Source organism: Euphorbia lathyris, chromosome 6, assembly GCF_963576675.1.
Source record: "Euphorbia lathyris chromosome 6, ddEupLath1.1, whole genome shotgun sequence".
Taxonomy (NCBI): domain Eukaryota; kingdom Viridiplantae; phylum Streptophyta; class Magnoliopsida; order Malpighiales; family Euphorbiaceae; genus Euphorbia; species Euphorbia lathyris.
The window spans coordinates 45,195,561-45,214,326 of NC_088915.1; the positions used below are offsets into that span (position 1 = coordinate 45,195,561).

An 18,766-nucleotide genomic window follows, 5' to 3' on the forward strand; every position below is an offset into this window, starting at 1 on the left:
TGTCTATTACAGACTCAAATCATATAAGTGAGGGTTCTGAAACAATTGAAATGAACCATGACTTAAGGAGAGATTTAGAAGAAGATGATTGCTCAGCAGAGTCAGATGAATTTATGCACTTCGTTCATGATCGAGGCAAGCCTTTGTATCCCGATTGTACTAAATCCACCAAGATGAATGGTTTAATACAAACCTTTAATCTGAAAGCCAAACATGGTCTGACCGAGTCTTGTTATACCGACATTTTATTGTTGTTTCACACCCTTTTGCCTGATGGGAATGAAATGCCAATGTCTGCCAATGAGGCAAAAAAAACTCTGCATGTTTTAAGGATGAAATATGAGAAGATTGATGCACGTCCTAATGACTGCATTTTGTATAGAGATGTTAATGAGGGTGCTACACGATGTCCATCTTGTAATGTTTCTAGGTGGAAACTAGCTAGGGATAATACAGAGAATGTAGGGGTAGCAACTAAGACTTTATGGCATTTTCCACCAATCCCAAGGTTTAGAAGAATGTTTCAGTCTACAGTTACCGCTAAGGAACTTACTTGGCACTCGACTGGTAGGAAAAAGGATGGATTGATAAGACATCCAGATGATTCCCCAACTTGGCAAGTGATTGACACTAAGTGGCCAGATTTTGGTAGCGAACCTAGGAACCTTAGGATAAGACTATCTTCAGATGGGTTTAACCCATTTGGCAATCTTAGCAGCACTTACTTGTGTTGGCCAGTGATAATGGTTGTTTATAACCTTCCGCCATGGCTATGCATGAAATGAAAGTACATGATGTTAACTTTGTTAAATTCCGGACCCAAGCAGCCTGGAAATGATATTGATGTGTACTTGCAGCCTTTAATAGATGACCTAAAAGTCTTGTGGAATGATGGAATTGATCGGGTGTATGATTCAGTGAGAGGAGAATACTTTAGGTTGAGAGTGGTCTTGTTATGGACTATTAACGATTTTTCCACTTATGGGAATTTATCAGGGAGCATTGTTAAAGGTACAATGCAGTCCTATATGCATTGACCAGATCAAACCGATAAGGTTGAAGTATTCTAAAAAGATGGCTTATATAAGGACTCGTAGGTGGACTGCAAGAAACCATCCTTACAGAAAGCAAGCTTTTTCTTTTGATAACACTGTAGAAAAGGATGATCATCCTAAACCATTAACTAGAGAGTAGTTATATGAAAGAGTTCAATTCTTGCCCAAAACTAGTGGGAAGGGAGAGAAACATGTTCCGTATAAGGGTGACCCTGAGTGTAAACCATGCTGAAAGAAGAAGTATGTATTCTACGAACTGGAATATTGGAAATTCTTTCCAGTCAGACATAATTTAGATGTAATGCATATTGAAAAGAATTGTTGTGAGTCTATTCTTGGGACACTATTGAACATACCGGGTAAAACAAAGGATGAAGTTACAACTAGAAATGATATGATTGATATGGAAATCCGTACTGACTTGAGACCCGCATCTGGTGAAAAGAGAGACAAGCTGTCTATGAGTTAGATCAACTTGTATGCAGAAGAACGAACGATTTTCTGTAATTCAATTTTCAATATGAAGACTCTATTTCGCTTTTCATCTAATGCACGTAACCTAGTTTCGTTAAAAGATTCTAGAATAGGCAATTTAAAATCTCATGATTGCCATGTTATAATGCAATTGCTCATGCCCATTGCATTGTGTTCAGTGTTGTAAAAACCTGTTAGAATTGTCATCATTCGATTCCACTTATTCTTTAAATCTGTTCGCACTAAAGTAATCGATATTTCAGTCCTTCATAAAATCCAAAGTGAGTTTGTTAATACCATTTGTTTGCTAGAAAAGTTTTTCCCACCCTTCTTTTTTAACATCATGATTCATTAACTCTACACCTTGTAAGTAGGGGTGAGCAAAATAACCGGTAACCGATTACCAAACCGACAATCGAACTGAAATTTTAGTTTGGTTCGGTTATTTTAACATTCTGGTTCGGTTCGGTTTTAATTTTATCTTTATTTGGTAATCGGTTATCGGTTCGGTTATTGAAAAAAATATATCGGTGTAACCGATAACCGAACCGAACTTCATATATACATATTTAAAATATAACTTTATCTTTATATATATATAAATAAAAAGTTTAACCCTAAAAAATACACTTTTATCTTTGTATACATATATTTTGGTTTAGTAGCCTTTAATTTATTCAATTGTAACTTTTATACAAGGATATTATTTGAAAACTAATTAAATAAAAATGTATAAAAAATTAAATATTTTGAGTTTTCGGTTATTCGGTCGGTAACCGAACCGAAAATTTTCGGTTAAATCAAATTCGGTTACCAAACTTATTCGGTTCAGTTCGGTCATGAAAATAGAACAAATTTCGGTTCGGTTAACCGACAATTCGGTTCGGTTAGTAACCGAACCGAACCGATGCTCACCCCTGTAAGAGAAGTCGAGTGTGCTGGTAAGCCTAAATTATAAATTATACCTAAATTAGCATGCAGGGCTAATTTGGATTTTAAGCCTAATTGTGCTGTCAAAAATTAACAGCCGTAAAGTAAAAGAAGGGCTCCATCCTCTACTCCCAAATGACAAACCAAAACAGCGACGTTTCCTGTAAACCACATAGCATGCACAATTCGTTTCCCCTTGCTGGAGTAGTTTGGACTTGTATTGTCTTCCGTCATCAAACACTTTTCCTCACTCGATCGTAATGGCAACCATGTCGCTCAACGAGCTCGATGACGATATTGTGCGCAGCATGTCCGTCGGAGCCGTTTTCTCCGATTTTGTAAGCTTTTTCTCTTTCCTCCTCCTCCATCAATCTGCACTCAATAAGAGTTTGTCTCGTGGACTTTGGAGCTTCAATTTGGTTTCAGTAATCGCAAATTCAACTTTATTTTCACTATTAGACCAAGAAATTCCCGATTAAGAACTTTAATATGATAGTTTATATTTTAGAATCGGAAGCTACAGTTAAGAAATACAAAGCGGAAGTTATATGTATACCGTGTAATTATTAGTTTTACATAATTTTTAGGGTGGGAGGATAAATTCAGTTGATTTCCATCGAAAAGACGATTTGTTAGTCACAGCCAGTGAGGATGATTCTGTTCGACTTTATGATATCGCAAGTGCGAAGTAAGTGAGTTTTATTCCACTTCTAATTGTGCTTCTGGTTTTTATGATGATATTTATGAGATTTCAAATTCTTAAGATTTTTATTAATTTATATATTTTTCCTGAGGATGTGATTGCCCTTAAGGCCTTAATTCATCAGAATGATATCGAGGACTCAGCTCACTAGCGAATTCTAGACTTAGAATTAGAATGAAGCTTAAATAAAGAAGACTAAGCCTCATTTTTTCAATGAACTTCAGGTTGCTCAAGACAACTTATCACAAGAAAAATGGTGCTGACAGAATATGCTTTACTCACCACCCTAGCTCTGTTATTTGTTCCTCAAAATACAATTTGGATTCTACTGGAGGTTTGTTAATTACTTTTCTATTCTAATAAAAAGTGATTTCTCTTCTAGTACAGATCTGATTTCATTATTGTGTATGGTTACAAGGGTTCATTATTTTCCTACTCTTGCCAGAATCGTTACGGTATTTATCGATGTATGATAATAGGTGTCTTCGCTACTTCAAAGGACATAAAGAGAGGTATGCCTTCCAGTACATATCAATACTTTGGTAATGAGTACAGAATATTGGTGGGGTCATCTTCTAAAAGTGTTTGTATAATATTCATGCAGTAGATATAGATGCCTCTTGGGAGAAGTCATAGTTTATGAATGGTTTATATTCACAGCTGAATTTGAGAAGCAAGGTTTTGAATTATTGCTCTATATAGTTCGATACTTATGTGCATATTATAACAAAAAGTTGAGCTGATCATTTCAGTTAACCTTATCATTTTTATTTCCAGGTGTCACCTGGTCCTTATTAGGATAGGTTCTCTCCGTCTTTCCATTATGCCTCTCAGATGATGTGGATTGCTGCTTTCTGTTTTTAAGTTTTGCCTGGTTGCACTTTTGATGGTTTTCATTTCATATGCTATTGTAGGGTTGTTTCGCTTTGCATGTCTCCTATCAATGATAGTTTCATGTCTGGTTCTCTGGACCATAGTGTCAGGATATGGGATCTTCGTGTAAATTCTTGCCAGGTATTATTCAATTTAATTGTGATATTTATGTTTTAGTGGAATCTATCTAAAGTACAGACAATTTTTGTACTAGGGTGCATAATCAATAGGTCTTGAGTTGACCTGTATTCACAAAACCACTCAACAGCAGTGGCTTGTACTTGTACATGATTGTGATTTATGCTTACTGTTGTAGTTTTCAGGGAATTTTGCGCCTACGTGGTAGACCTACAGTTGCATATGACCAACAAGGTCTCGTTTTTGCTGTGGCAATGGAAGGGGGAGCTATTAAATTGTTTGATTCACGTTCCTATGACAAGGTTCTTACCTATAACACCTACTCGCGTTTTGTATTTTGAATGTTTTGGCTCTGAATTTGATTTGTCACTCCACTTCCAGGGTCCCTTTGACACTTTTTTAGTTGGTGGAGATACAGCTGAGGTTTGTGACATTAAATTCAGTAATGACGGCAAATCAATGCTCTTGACGACCACAAGTAACAATATTTATGTTCTTGATGCATATGGAGGAGAAAAGGTTAGTTCCCTGAGTTGGATTTTTCTACTTTGGGGTTTCTGAAGATGTGTGCTCACTTGTGTTATTACAGCCCCCTGAATTTATTGCAGATCAATTCTAAGTAACCCTGCATTTTTTATGGATAATTGCACTATTTTATGTGTTTACTAGTTTAAAACTTTCCCTTGTGCAGCGCTGCGGGTTCAGTTTGGAACCATCACCAAATGCCACTATAGAGGCAACTCTTACCCCAGATGGCCAATATGTAGTATCAGGTATCCATTCTTCAGTTTACTTGAAAATTTGAAATAAATATTGCTCTAGCTTATGCTCAAACTTTTTCTGCCATTTCTTTTACTTAAATAAATATCTTGTTACCCAGTACCGTTAACATCAACAGAATGAATTTACATCTAAGAGCATATTAACATCTGTGATGAGCTCGTTTTATTAGTATGATGAATTGCAATTCAGTTTCATGTATGCTTCAGTTCTATGTCCTGGACCCTTCCTTCCATGTATGAAACAGTTTCTCTTTCTACGTTAACCAATAATTAGAAAATTTACTGTGGTGGATGGGATATTTTATTGTTCAATTGGTGCGGAGAATAGAACTTAAGCACGATAAAGAAAAGTTACATAACAAAATTCCACAATAGTTAGCTGCTAACTCAATCATGAATTAATATCCAAAATTTTGGTTTTACAAGAAAACTAACAGCCACACCATAAGAATCCAAACTAATTATATTACCATTGTCTGAGACGGTTGGTGTGGAAATCGAAGTCATGAGGCTATGGCCATGAAGTTCAAAGGGTATGCATGCCTAATGATAAGTCATGTGGCTATGGCCATCTAACAAAAAGGTAACAGCTGAGATATTAATTGCAGGTTTTTAATTTTTAAAGGGATCCTAGTAGACTGCTCTATGGTTCCTCTCTAATTCCCTCATTTTAATCAAGTAACCTTTTATTCGGTTTTCCAAATGAAGAAGGTGCCAAAAAGTGAGCGAGGCCGCCTCTAGCACCTGAGGCGTTTTAGTCCAGATTTGAAAAAAATTAAAAAAAAAAAAGAATGAAAATCCATTAGGGTCAAAATACCTCCACAGCAGGTATAGTTCCTCTTAGGGGGCGTTTGTTTTGGGTTTCAGGAAAGGGTAATGGAAAGAGGAAGTTTCATTCCTTTTATTGGTATTTGTTTTATTAATTCAATCATTTCCTTTTACGTTTTAAGTTTTGGGTTTACCCCTAACTCCTCTAATCTCATTACCCAATCCCCTTAGTTTTTCTATTCATTTTCCCCTCATTTGCTACCTTGAACGTGTAGGCTCTTTATAAAATTCTACTTTAGTCTCTATTTTACTTTTTACTTTTTGTTTTGATCCATATATTTATTTATTTATACTTTTTTATCCTCGTATTAATTTCATTTTTTATCCTTATACTTATATATTCTTACTTTTTTTTCCTAAAAAATATTTTTGATCAAATTTTATTTTTTGATTCTTATACTCATGTTTTTTTTATTCCTAGACTAATTTCACTTTTGATTCTTATACTTATTTATTTTTACTTTTTTGCCCTAAAAAATAATTTTGACCAAATTTTTTGTATATTTATTTTTAATTATTTTAAAATGATTATTTTATTCTTAAAATATAATGTTTATGCATTTTCTTTGATTAATTTTATTTCAGTTTTCTCTATTTCATAATCTTTTGATTTTAGTGGAAGTAATTGATTTTAATTCTTATATTTTAATTCTAAGAACATCCCACTTAGTGACTTATCGGAGTGACGGTAATGCGAGCCAAATTGACTTCTTAGTAAGGAGTGCTTGAAGAAAGAGTTATATTGATTGTAAGGTGATCCCTGGTGAGAGTACGACAACCCAACATAGAGTAGTGGTGCTTGATTTTCGAAGTAGGAAATGTATAAGAAAACAAACACCACAAGTAGAGACTAAGATTAAGTGGTGGAAATTGCAAGGAGAGAATCAACAAAAATTTGTGGATGAGATGACTAAAAAAGATGTTTGGACTTGTAATATGGATTTAGATATAGATTCGATATGGACTAAGATGGAGCATAGTATAAGGGAAGTAGCGAAGGAAGTTCTAGGGGAATCTAAAGGTAGCATGAGGACACATCTTGGTGGACAGAAGAAGTACGACAAGCAGTAAAGAGTAAGCGAGAATCCTATAAAATATTGGGGAAATGTAGGAGTGACGAGAACTACGAAAAATACAAAGAGGCTAAAAGGGAAGTAAAGAAGGTCATTCGAGATGCTAGAGCAAAGGTGAATCGAGATCTGTATACCAGATTGGATACGAAAGAAGGGGAAAGAGACATATATAGAATTGCTCGGATGAGAGATAGGAAGACGCGGGATCTCGGAAAAGTTAAATGTGTGAAGGATGTGGACCAGCAAGTCCTAGTTGGAGATAAGGATATCAAGGAACGATGGAGGTCCTATTTTGATGACTTATTTAACAGAGATCGCAGACAAGATGTGGGAGATATAAGTATCCATCACGATATGATAAATCATGAATGCCTGCGGAGAATTAAAAAAGGTGAAGTCAAAATGGCATTAAGTAAGATGAAGTTGAAGAAAGCAGTAGGACCTGATGGCATCCCTATTGAGATTTGGAGATGTTTGGGAGAAAGAGGAATCGAATGGTTGACGACGTTCTTCAACAAAATTTGGAGAAACAATAAGATGCCATCAGAATGGAGGAAAAGTATCTTAATCCATTTGTATAAGAACAAAGGCGATGTCCAAGATTGTGCCAACTATCGGGGAATCAAATTAATGAGTCACACTATGAAACTTTGGGAGCGAGTGATCGAACAAAGGCTAAGGAGGACGGTGAAGATCTCGGAAAACCAATTTGGCTTTATGCCGGGAAGTTCAACTATGGAAGCCATCCATCTAATGAGACAATTGATGGAGCACTATCGAAATAAGAAGAAAGACTTGCATATGGTTTTCATTGACTTGGAGAAAGCATATGATACCAAGGGAAGTACTTTGGTGGGCCTTGATAAGGAAAGGCATTTCGCGGAAATATATTGACATCATAAAGGATATGTATGAGGGAGCATGCACGAGTGTACGTACTAGTGTTGGGAAGACTGAAGAGTTTCCTATTACGATTGGCGTGCATCAAGGTTCCGCACTAAGCCCATTTCTTTTTGCCATCGTTATGAATGAACTAACAAGTTCACTTCAAGATGGTATACCATGGTGCATGCTGTTTGCAGATGATATTGTGTTGGTTGATGATAGGGGTGGGCACGGTTCGGTTAACCGGTCCATGGGGTGTTAAAATTAACCGAACCAAAACTATCGGTTTTTTAACCAGTGAAATCGAAACCGGTCCATACATATCGGTTAACCGTATGAACGGTTAACCATTAATTTCGGTTTGGTTTTTCGGTTAACGGTTTTTAACCAGTTCTCAACGGTTAACTAAAAATCAACGGTTAACCACAATTTTTACCCAAACCTAAATTAAATTGAAAACCTTTAGGATCATACATAACATAATTAATCAAGAAATATATAAGTCAGTTTTGAGACATAATTTACACGAATCTAGCTATATATCATATATGATGTGCATTTCATCGTTAAGAAGTAAAATCAAAAGAAAGTCCAAAACTAGCCAACTAACTACATCATTGCTATACAAATTCAAAGATAAATAATTTCAAAGATAAACTCTGCTATCAAACTCTTGAATTAAAGAGATTCCTCAAACTCTTTCAAAGATAAACAATTTCAATTACCAACTAGCTATACAATTTCATCATTACTGAAAATATTCTTACAAAACCAACAATATTGCTACTTTCTTCTCTGTCTGCAAACTCTTCAAACCAGACATTGAACAAAAGGATAAAGAATGACAGCAAACCCAGACATTAGCAAACCCAGATATTACTAATTACCTTAATCAACAACATCGGTGAGAGATCGGAATGAAAGAGGTGCGAGACGGAAGGACGGTGGTGCGAGATCGAACGAAGATGGTGCGAGATCAGAACGACGCCGGTGCGAGACAGAATGAGGAACGACGGTGTGAGGAGATAGGAAGGGATGAGGAATGACCGTGTGAGGAGATCGAAAGGGATGACGAACAATGGTGTGAGGAGGAGAGACAGCCGGCGTGAGTGGAGATCCGGATAAGCAGGAACGATGGTGTGAGGAGGAGAGATGGACGGCGGCTTCCTCTTTGATTTTCTATCTTGGTTTTTGAACAATAGATAGAATAGGGTTTGATTTTAATAGTTATAATATATGTATATAATATATTAATTTTTTTAAATATATTTATTAAACGGTTCGGTTAACCGTTAACCGTGGTTTTTGAATACTCTAACCCGAAACCGAAACCGAAACCGATACCAGTCAATTTTTTTAACCATTAAGAAAACCACCGGTTCGGTTAACCTCTTTTTTCGGTTCGGATTATCGGTTTCCGGTTCGGTTACCGGTTTGCTTGGTTTTTTTGCCCACTCCTAGTTGATGAGACGAAAGGAGTGGAGAGGAAGTTGGAACTATGGAGACAAACTCTAGAATCTAGAGGCTTTAAGTTGAGCCAAAGTAAGACAGAATATTTGGAGTGTAAGTTTAGCGGCCATAGGAGTAGGGAGGCAGGGACAATCACCCTAGATGGGATAGTTGTTCAGGCCTCGGATTGCTTCCGGTATTTAGGATCTATTATCCAAACGGATGGAGAAGTAGATGGAGATGTTGCTCATAGGATTAAAGCTGGTTGGTCGAAGTGGAAGAGTGCTACGGGTTTCCTTTGTGACCCCGGCATGCCTAATAGATTGAAGGGGAAATTCTACCGGACGGCAATTAGACCAGCATTGTTATATGGTACGGAGTGTTGGGCAGTGAAACACTGCCACATCCATAAGATGCCGGTGGCGGAGATGCGTATGTTGAGATGGATGTGTGGTCATACGAGAAAGGATCGGGTGAGTAATGAAATAATTGGGACAAAAGTAGGGGTCACATCTATTGAGAATAAAATGAGAGAAAACCGACTAAGGTGGTTTGGCCATGTGAGACGTAGAGCGCTTGATGCGCCGGTTAGGAGAACCGAAGAGTGGCAAAGGGATATAGTGGTGAGGGGTAGGGGAAGACCTAAGCAAACTTGGAGGAGGGTGATCGAGAGTGATATGAGTTTACTGGGAATTGAGGAAAATATGGTAGTGGATAGGACGGAGTGGAGGGAGCGAATTTGTGTTGCTGACACGACTTGATTTCACGGTTTTATATGATGGTTCATGTTAGCCGATCCCGAATCATTTCGGGACTAAGGCTTTGTTGTTGTTGTTGTATTTACATGTGATTAATTTATTAAGGCAAAAAGCATCTTGAGGCCCCTGATCTTTCATTATTTGGTGCATTAAGCCCTCGATCTTTTATTTAGACACATTGAGCCCCTGATCTTTCACAATTTGGTGCATTAAGCCCTCAATCTTTCATTTAGACACATTCAGCCCTTGATCTTTCATATATGGGTGTATTAGGTCCTTCCATAAATCAATTAATATATAGGTTTATTAAGGGCATGTTTGGTGTGACAACAAATGATGTTCTAAAAATAACAAATTCTAAAATAAAAAATATATTATACAAATTAATAAAAATAATTTAAATAAAAAATAAAACCTTGTTTTTCGATAATTATGTTCTAAAAATAAAAATAATGTTAAAATTGAAGCACATTTTGTGGAAATAAGAAGGGTAATTTTATCAATAACAAGTAACTACAAACAACTGTGCATGAAAAGAGCTTTTCGTGAAAAGCTCCAAAATGTTGCAGTGTCCAAAGAAAATGCGAAACGCTGCAGTTATATAAACCTAACCAAACATGCCCTTAATAAACCTATATATTAATTGATTTACGGAAGGGCCTAATACACCCATATATGAAAGATCAAGGGCTCAATGTGTCTAAATGAAAGATCGAGGGCTTAATGCACCAAATGATGAAAGATCAGGGATTTAATGTGTCTAAATAAAAGATCGAGGGCTTAATGCACCAAACAATGAAAGATCAGGGGCCTCAGGATGCTTTTTGCCATTTATTAATGCAGATACATGTATGTATAAAATTATTGTTAAAAACAATCCACGAAATCTAGTTTATTACCTCATTTGAACCCTTAGAGGTATATCATACATAACTAGCGAAGGGCCTTTTTTACTGAAGTTTTATCCATGACCAGGATGCTGGTTTTGTGCTTCTCATTCTCTCTAAGACTGACTTTAGGCATCTTTATTTTGGGTTTCGAGACTCCTATCCATCTCATTAAATGCCAAACAGCTAATGTAACCATGGATTTAAATATTTAACTTCACATCATGCTGGTTTTGCAATGAATTGCTCTCATTTCTTTTTAAAGAAGCGTATAGCACGTATAACAGTATATCAATTTTCTACATGATTACGCTTCTTCTTTATAATAGGCTCAGGAGATGGAACTCTTCATGCCTGGGATATCAACACGCGACATGAGGTATCAATTTATTGGTCCCTCTCTCTTATGGACATCTTTAATCCTTTTCTGCGGGGCAATGCAATCGCCTCCTAAGAATTTTTGTTTCTGGATACGCAAAAAGCAACTTGCCCATCTCTTGGCAAATAGAGATATGTCCAAAGATTAAAGCCACATTTATTTTTTGTAGCTTCTTATGTCATGTTAGAGTAGAGATATGCATGTACTGATCATAGTTGTTAAATAGTGATTCGACTCATGACTCGAAATCTCATTTTGCGAATCTGGACTCGTGAATCGAATCGAATCGTAAGATTCGGACCAATTCAAAATGCTATAAAAAATAAAATATTAACCATGTTTAATTTTAAATATTAGTCCAAAAATGCAATTTTAATATCTAAATAGAAATTATATCGTAGAGACAGACAAAACATAGAAAATAGAAAGAATAGAGAGTAGAAGAAGATAATAACAAATAAATAGAAAAGAAGAGGGAAGGTTTTGGAATTTGTAAAGTGAAGAGTCATCTAATTAAAACTATTTGTGTTTCATAACTTGTGTACGTGTTTTTGTTTTTGTAAAGTGAATAGTCATCTTCTTCTTCTAATGTACTTTTTTGAATTGTTAAAATTTGATTTTTTTTTTTTTAAAATGGTGGCCTGAATCGACCGAATCGAGTGACTCAGTGAATCGGCTGAATTGGTGGTGACTCGGCCGATTCATGAAGCTTCAGAGTCGTACTATAGATACGACTCGAATTCTTCCTGAATCGAATCGAACGACTCGTACGATTCTAACAACTATGGTACTGATTGTTCTAGGTGGCAAAGCATTGTGAGGCCTCTGATTCTGATCCCATCATTTCGATTTTAGTAGATTAAGCTCTAATCTCTTATTTCAAGCTATTACCTGATATTGTTTATTTGGGTATATTACTCTTTTATTTGCGAAATTAGTTAACTGTAAATATCTAATTTTAATTAAAAGAGCATTATTCATTTCATGTGTTTGAAATTATATTTTAAAATTCGAAATAAAATTTTAAAGTTTCTTTATAGTCACATCACATCTAAAAAAACTGCTTTTGAAATATTAAAAATGCAAATTTCGAATATATATGAAATGTATATCAGATGAACAAGGCTCTTTTTCTAACTTTTCTTTATAGTTAAGAAAAAGGATTTGTTGAAAGTTGATCTTTCTTTTTAGTTAGATCAACTGCAAGTTAATCTGGAGTTATGTTGAAAGCTAACTTTTTTTGGAATTTATGTTTCATTTTTTTTTATTTTTTATTTTTATGGTTGAGTATAAACGTTGTTGTCGTGTGACCAAGAGGTCACGGGTTCGAGTCTTAGGAGCGGCCTCTTGCCAAATAAATTGGCAGAGGAAGGCTTGCCCCCAGTACACCCTTGTGGGGGGACCCCTTCCCGGACCCTCGCTCAGCGGGGACGCGTAGTGCGACCGGACCGCTTTTTTTTTTTTTTTTTTTTTACGGTTGAGTATGTTCAAAGCTAATTTTTTGGAACTTATGTTCAAAGTCGAAAGATTTTTTTTTATTAGATAGTTAATGTGATAAAAGAAATCAGAGGTTTAATGTGGCATGGTCAGTGGTTTCTGCCATTTGGATGTGATTAGGGACATGGGTGCAACCTTTCCTTTCCTATCCTTGTATTTGTTTCTTATATAACTTATTTGTTTATAGAAAAAAATGGCGTTCTCCTTTATTTGTTTGTTTTGTTTACGTAGTACTGAAATGTTATCGAATTTGGGGTTTTTGTTTAAAGGTGATGTGCTGGAACAGCCACATAGGCATCCCATCATGCTTGAAATGGGCTCCTCGTCGGGTTATGTTCGTTGCTGCATCCACTGTTCTTACGTTTTGGATACCCAATGGCACAAGATCTGCTGCGGAGCCTCGAGCTGTGGATACTGAAGGCGTAGCTCAACCCGAGGTTGAGCATCATCTCGCACAATGATGCAAAACCATGTCCTTCCATTACCTCTCAAAACCATCTGTTATCGTGGTCAGTGGTACCCCAGAGCCACCTCCAAGTAACGGTAATTTTTGCCTTGGTAGCCCCTTAAGAGCCGGTCACCAGCTCCACCTATATTTTAATTCTCCATCTATATTTTGATTTATATTGATGCATTTATAGTATTATTGGCTTCTTAGTTTTAGTTTACATTGATATACTTTAATGATGTATTTATAATATTATTTTAATATTTCAAAATAGTTTGAGTTTGAAAATGTATCTTTTAAAATAGTTATTGAAAATATATCTTTTAAATTTTAATTTTCTAAATATTATGAATTATTTTTTAATGAACTCAAAATCAATTTACTTTTGAAAGTAAAAAAACAAACTTAAATCTTAATTAAATTCTAAATTATACAAAATTATAAAACATTAAAAATATCTATATTGTTAGGCTGAACATGTTTTATTTTTTTAGCCTCAAAAACTTGATTAGCCTATCCAAAAGCTTGATTAACCTCTCTGAATGATTAGTCTATCCAAAAGTTTGATTAAATAGTCCCATAAAAATATCTAGATAGTCTTAAAATATAATAGTCTTTAAAGTCGGTGTAAAACAAAATAAGTTAAATATAAAAAACGTATTATGCATCTTAAAAAAATAAAACAAATAAAACGATAAAAATCAGTTTCAATATTAAAAAACGACAAGTTTTATATTCTTTATTCTTATTAAAAAAGACAAATTTTATATTCTTTTTAATCTATTCTTCAATCAGTTCAAATATTAAAAAAGACTTTAATATTCTTTATCACTTCAAATATTATCAATCTATTCTTGGAATTATTTTAGAAAGCAAATTTTATTTTCTTCAATCTAAAGTGATCAAATTGATTGCATTTTAAGTTCAGAAAGTGAACATTTAATGATAGACAGGAAACCAATCAAGGTTTTTTTTCCTAATGCCTAGTTCTATGCATGTGATGTGATTATTAGGGTGGATTTTTGAAGTCTTGAAAATTGGGCCATATGAAAAAACTAACCCCCTAGAGGCCTAGGATTAATCCTTTAATGGGGGTAATTTTTTAAAATAATTACCTCATTCCTGTCCACAACACTGCCCACAATTTTTTTAATAATTTTTTTAAATTCAATATTATAGAAATAAAAACAAGATTATATTATTGAAATATAAAATTTAAATGTGATTTTATTTGAAAATGTTAGAGCTAAATTTGCATAATTTTATATGTTAATATTAAATCTACACTTCGTTTAAAACGTTGAGGTTAAATTTTTAGTGCATTAAGCGTTTCAAGCGAAGTACAAATTTATCCCTAATGTATGAAATTGCACAAATTTATCCTAACGTTTTAAACGAAGTACAGATTTAGGCCTAATGTATGAAATTGTGTAAATTTAACCCTAATATTTCCAAACAAAATCAATTTTAACCACGTGCTACCGAAAATTTGAAAATACTTGTTTGGCTGTTATTTAACTATATCGAATCTTCTAAACCAGTTTGTCGATAAATTGAAGCAGTTTCATACTTTTTTTTTGTAACTATATTAATAACACAGTAAATTATTTTTGACAGTCCCAAAATTGTTAGTAATACACTAAATATTAAATATTTAACCTTAACGTTTCAAATGAAGTGCAGATTTAACCCTAACGTATAAAATTATGTAAATTTATGGGATTAGTCCCTTGTTTAACTGTTATTTAGCCACATCAGAATTTCTAAACCAGTTTTTTTTATAAATAACAGTAAACAAGTCTTTTCAAATTTTCGGTAACTTATGATTAAAATTGATCTTGCTTTGAAACTTTAAGGTTAAATATTTAATGCATTACTAATAAAAAAAATAGTGCATTAATAATACAATAAAATATTTTTAATAATTTTTTAAAAATTATAGTTTTTTTTTTAACTATCTAAAATATTTTACTGTGTTATTAATATAGTTATTAAAAAAAAAGGTATGAAACTGCTTCAATTTATCAATAAACTGGTTTAGAATGTCCAATGTAGGATTTAATAACAGTCAAACAAGTATTTTCAAATTTTCAATAGCACGTGGTTAAAATTGATTTTGTTTAAAAACATTAAGGTTAAATTTAGATAATTCTATACATTAGAGTTAAATCTATAGAGCTAAATCTGCACTTCACTTAAAACGATAAAATTAAATTTGTACAATTTCATATGTTAGCTTAAAACATTAGGGTTAAATTTACACAAATTTCTAACGTTAGTTATGCAGTAAATATTAATCTCAATGTTTCAAACAACAGTTTTGATCGTATGGACTTTAATAATCATGAAATTCAATTCTAACGTATAAAATTATACAAATTCAATCCTAACATCTCCAAATAAAATCAAATTTAAAATTTAAATAAAATTCTGTAAAACAATAATTTTATAATATAATTTTATTTTTATTTTTATAATATTAAATTTTAAAAAATTATTAAAAAAAATTGTGGGCAGTGGCGGATTCCTGTCAACAACATGCCCATATCCATTACATCGCCAATAGCACCGTAAAGGGTAATAAATTAATAAAAAAATGGTTTTCTTAACTCTGGTTGGGAAATAACCCTTGTTTTTTCAAAATTACCAAAAATAAGGGATTAATCCAGAGGCCTAAGGCTAAAATGAGATCCTCTCCCCTATCTTTCTGGGTGCGCTTGATCGTGGATCATGGTGTCACATTGAAGGTTTAGTGTGTGTGGCCTGAATCATTGCTATTTAGTTTCGTTAATTGTGGGTGTAGCATCAGCCTGAACTGTTGAATAGAAAAACAACAGGGTTTGGTGATGAGACATTTCCATTTTATTTTGTTGGTTGCTTTAAAAACATAAGTATATGTGAGAGTTTGATCGTGGTTAGAAAGAGTAGAATATAACTTGTTCCTTAATTAAAGTTAAAAAAAAGTTGGTACATGAAATGAAAAAGTAAGGCTTTATTGATGCGACTTCCTCTGGATTTCCTGTCCCACTTAGGCAGCCATATCCTGCATGCAAAAGAAGGAGAGGTGTAGGTTTAAGTGGCTTAGTTCATTGCTTATCTGGGAACCAGAAATGTCTCTTATTACCCCCCATCCTCAAACTAGAACTAGGCTGGGTAAATGTTGAGTTTGCTAACCAGAAAACTGTCTTATTACCCCAGGAGAGGGATGCCAAGCCAGTCAAGGCAAAAGCCCCAGAAACCAAAAAGGCCATAAGTGCAAGGCCAAGAAGAAAGGCAGCAGGGACAAGAATGGGGCTAAAGATGAAAAAAACAGGGGTTGAAATAGCCAAGCCAATAAGAGTAGCAACCAAGGTTATGGCTGCAAGAGCAACAAGTGTAACCCCCACCGGAAGTAGGGTGATCACAGCTACCACTTTTCCTGTTGAGGGTCCCTTCTGTTCGCCCTCATAGCGTTGTGTGTGGACTTGAACCTGCTGCGGTTGTGACTTATCAGCCATCTTTTAATTTTTCAAGACAAGAGATGAGAGTATGGTTAGAGTATTTGGTGTTTTAAAGGGGAAGTGGGAGCTCTAATATGATGACACCTAAGTTTTTTAGATGGTGAGTAAGGGCTTTGCATGACAAACAAGTTTCAACTCTCTCTCTCTCTCTTGCCACATATTCTTCTATTTTATCACCTTAATCTCAACCATTTTTAACTAAATTTACTCAAAACAAAACAATTTTAATCAAATCACATTTCGTATCCATAATAACATAAATACTCTTTTAATTCACTAATGTATCATCTTAACTTCATCTCCACCCTTCATTTAATTCCACGGCTAATATTTTAATTTTATAAATAAATCTTTTTTAATATTACTCTTACCCCTCTATTACATCGCCTATTGTGTTTATCCCAAACTCATCTCTTATTTTTTAACATGCACAACTTTTATGACACGACCATTAGGGGGTTTCGGATGTCCCAAGCAAAATCGGGGTCATTGGTTAGAGCAGGATGATTTCAAAAGGACACACTCCCAAAAAAACATTTGCAGCCCCTTAAAATTTGGGTAGAGACTGCGCAGTTCGCACCTTGGGTCAACGACCCACGCTTGTGTTGGGCGTAAATTTTTCAGCACTTGGTTGAAGCTCTCTTGCTTCTAGATTTGAAAATTATCGTGTTAATCTATTTTAGGTTAGTGTAGATTTCGCGTCATGTTTTCGGTTTCCATATAATTTTGTTATGCATATATATTAATGATAATTTTAAAAAATATAAAAAAAACATTGTTCTACTTTTAAATACTTTATGTCATTTTTAGAATAGTATGATAATACTAACCATAAAAAAAAAGTCCGCTAATATCATGTTAGAGGATCATGTAATGTGTTTATAAGGCTCGAATTATATTTGCAAGTAATAATCATAATTTTATTATATTTATTAATAATGTTACATGTAAAAACACGAGAGAATACGACAATAATTTTAAATATTCATATCATTTCGTGTCGTTTTTGGGTTAGCATATTGATGCTGGAACAAACATAACGTTATTCCTAGAGAGCAAGTGCACTCTATCGCATCTCATAATACAATTCGGAAGAACCGGTCGATCCCACTCATTTGTAACTTCTAAACTTTTATTGGTATCAAATGCTTCTTCAATTGCATCATTGATTGTTCATGAGTTAGAAGATGAGAGATTATTTTTTTCATAACCATTACACTTTGCCTCGTTAATTTATGACACTGTATGCGTAGTTCGTTCGACAGGGAAGGCGATACGCGTTTTATGTATACGTGCATGTGAAGGCAAGTGTACCTTAATCGTGTATCAAGTAATAAAGTGAAAGCAGAGTATCGTTCCCACGAGGATAATGATTATAAATACTAATCTCTTTGCTCACTATCTATTGTTTAAACAATCGAAAGGTAAAGTTTGTTGGACAACCAAGTTAAGACTTAAGCAAGAAATGAAATTATACAAATTAGGTGAGAGATTGCTTATATTGAAAGAAACTAAGACTTCTAGTTTCACTTAACCTCTTTCCTTGGTAATAACATTTAACCCCTTTTAAGTTGTTTTATCATTTTTAAGATGACCATTTTCCTTATTAACTAATAGATTCTCGAGATTGGCTCTAAACTCTTGATTAATTACTTTCTCTTGGTCCGGCTCAAGTAATTAATCTAGAGAAGCATTAAGTTTTATTAATCTAAACCTTTTTAAGCTACTTTACCTTGGTCCGGCTAAAGTGATTACTTAAAATTCAAGAAAAACCGTTCGAGTAATTAGTTCTAAACTTTCGATTAATTACTTTTCTTTGGTCCGGCTCAAGTAATTAATCCAAAGAAGCATTAAATTTTCTTAGTTCCAAATCTTCAATTTATTACTTTCCCTTGACCCATCTCAAGTAATAAATCTAAGATTTGTAATAAGATTCATGAAAAACCTTGAAAAACAATAAGCCACACTAAATGGTCATTAGGTCCAACTTATGAATTTTGATTAATCAATTTAATCACGATCAATATAAATGATTAATTATATTCAAGTAGGAATTTGATCCATCTCCTACAAGCATTAAGAATCATAAGTTAGTTCTAAAAAATGA

General features: G+C 34.2%; 1 protein-coding gene across 3 annotated transcripts; it reads left to right on the forward strand.

Annotated features, from left to right (window-relative positions):
- Window positions 1-2,568: 2,568 nt before the first annotated feature.
- LOC136233870 (protein ANTHESIS POMOTING FACTOR 1) lies at window positions 2,569-13,447 on the forward strand. 3 transcript variants are annotated; one of them, XM_066023590.1, is made up of 10 exons: window positions 2,574-2,797; window positions 3,047-3,147; window positions 3,387-3,496; window positions 3,581-3,674; window positions 4,077-4,176; window positions 4,359-4,475; window positions 4,555-4,692; window positions 4,865-4,946; window positions 11,165-11,214; window positions 12,981-13,447. In XM_066023590.1, exons 1-10 carry the CDS (start codon window positions 2,720-2,722, stop codon window positions 13,170-13,172), a joined length of 1,062 nt encoding a protein of 353 aa, XP_065879662.1. In that variant the 5' UTR covers window positions 2,574-2,719; the 3' UTR covers window positions 13,173-13,447. The 3 variants fall into 3 exon arrangements, with proteins under 3 accessions (XP_065879664.1, XP_065879662.1, XP_065879663.1); XM_066023591.1 differs by having other exon boundaries at window positions 2,579-2,797; window positions 3,608-3,674; XM_066023592.1 differs by lacking the exon at window positions 11,165-11,214 and having other exon boundaries at window positions 2,569-2,797.
- Window positions 13,448-18,766: the final 5,319 nt, after the last annotated feature.

Excerpts from the sequence above, each read along its gene's own strand:
- LOC136233870 (XM_066023590.1), top strand. The coding sequence starts at position 2,720 with ATGGCAACCATGTCGCTCAACGAGCTCGATGACGATATTGTGCGCAGC. Across the intron at positions 4,476-4,554 it reads ATTCACGTTCCTATGACAAG|GGTCCCTTTGACACTTTTTT; the intron begins GTTCTTACCTAT and ends CTCCACTTCCAG. Across the intron at positions 4,693-4,864 it reads ATGCATATGGAGGAGAAAAG|CGCTGCGGGTTCAGTTTGGA; the intron begins GTTAGTTCCCTG and ends TCCCTTGTGCAG.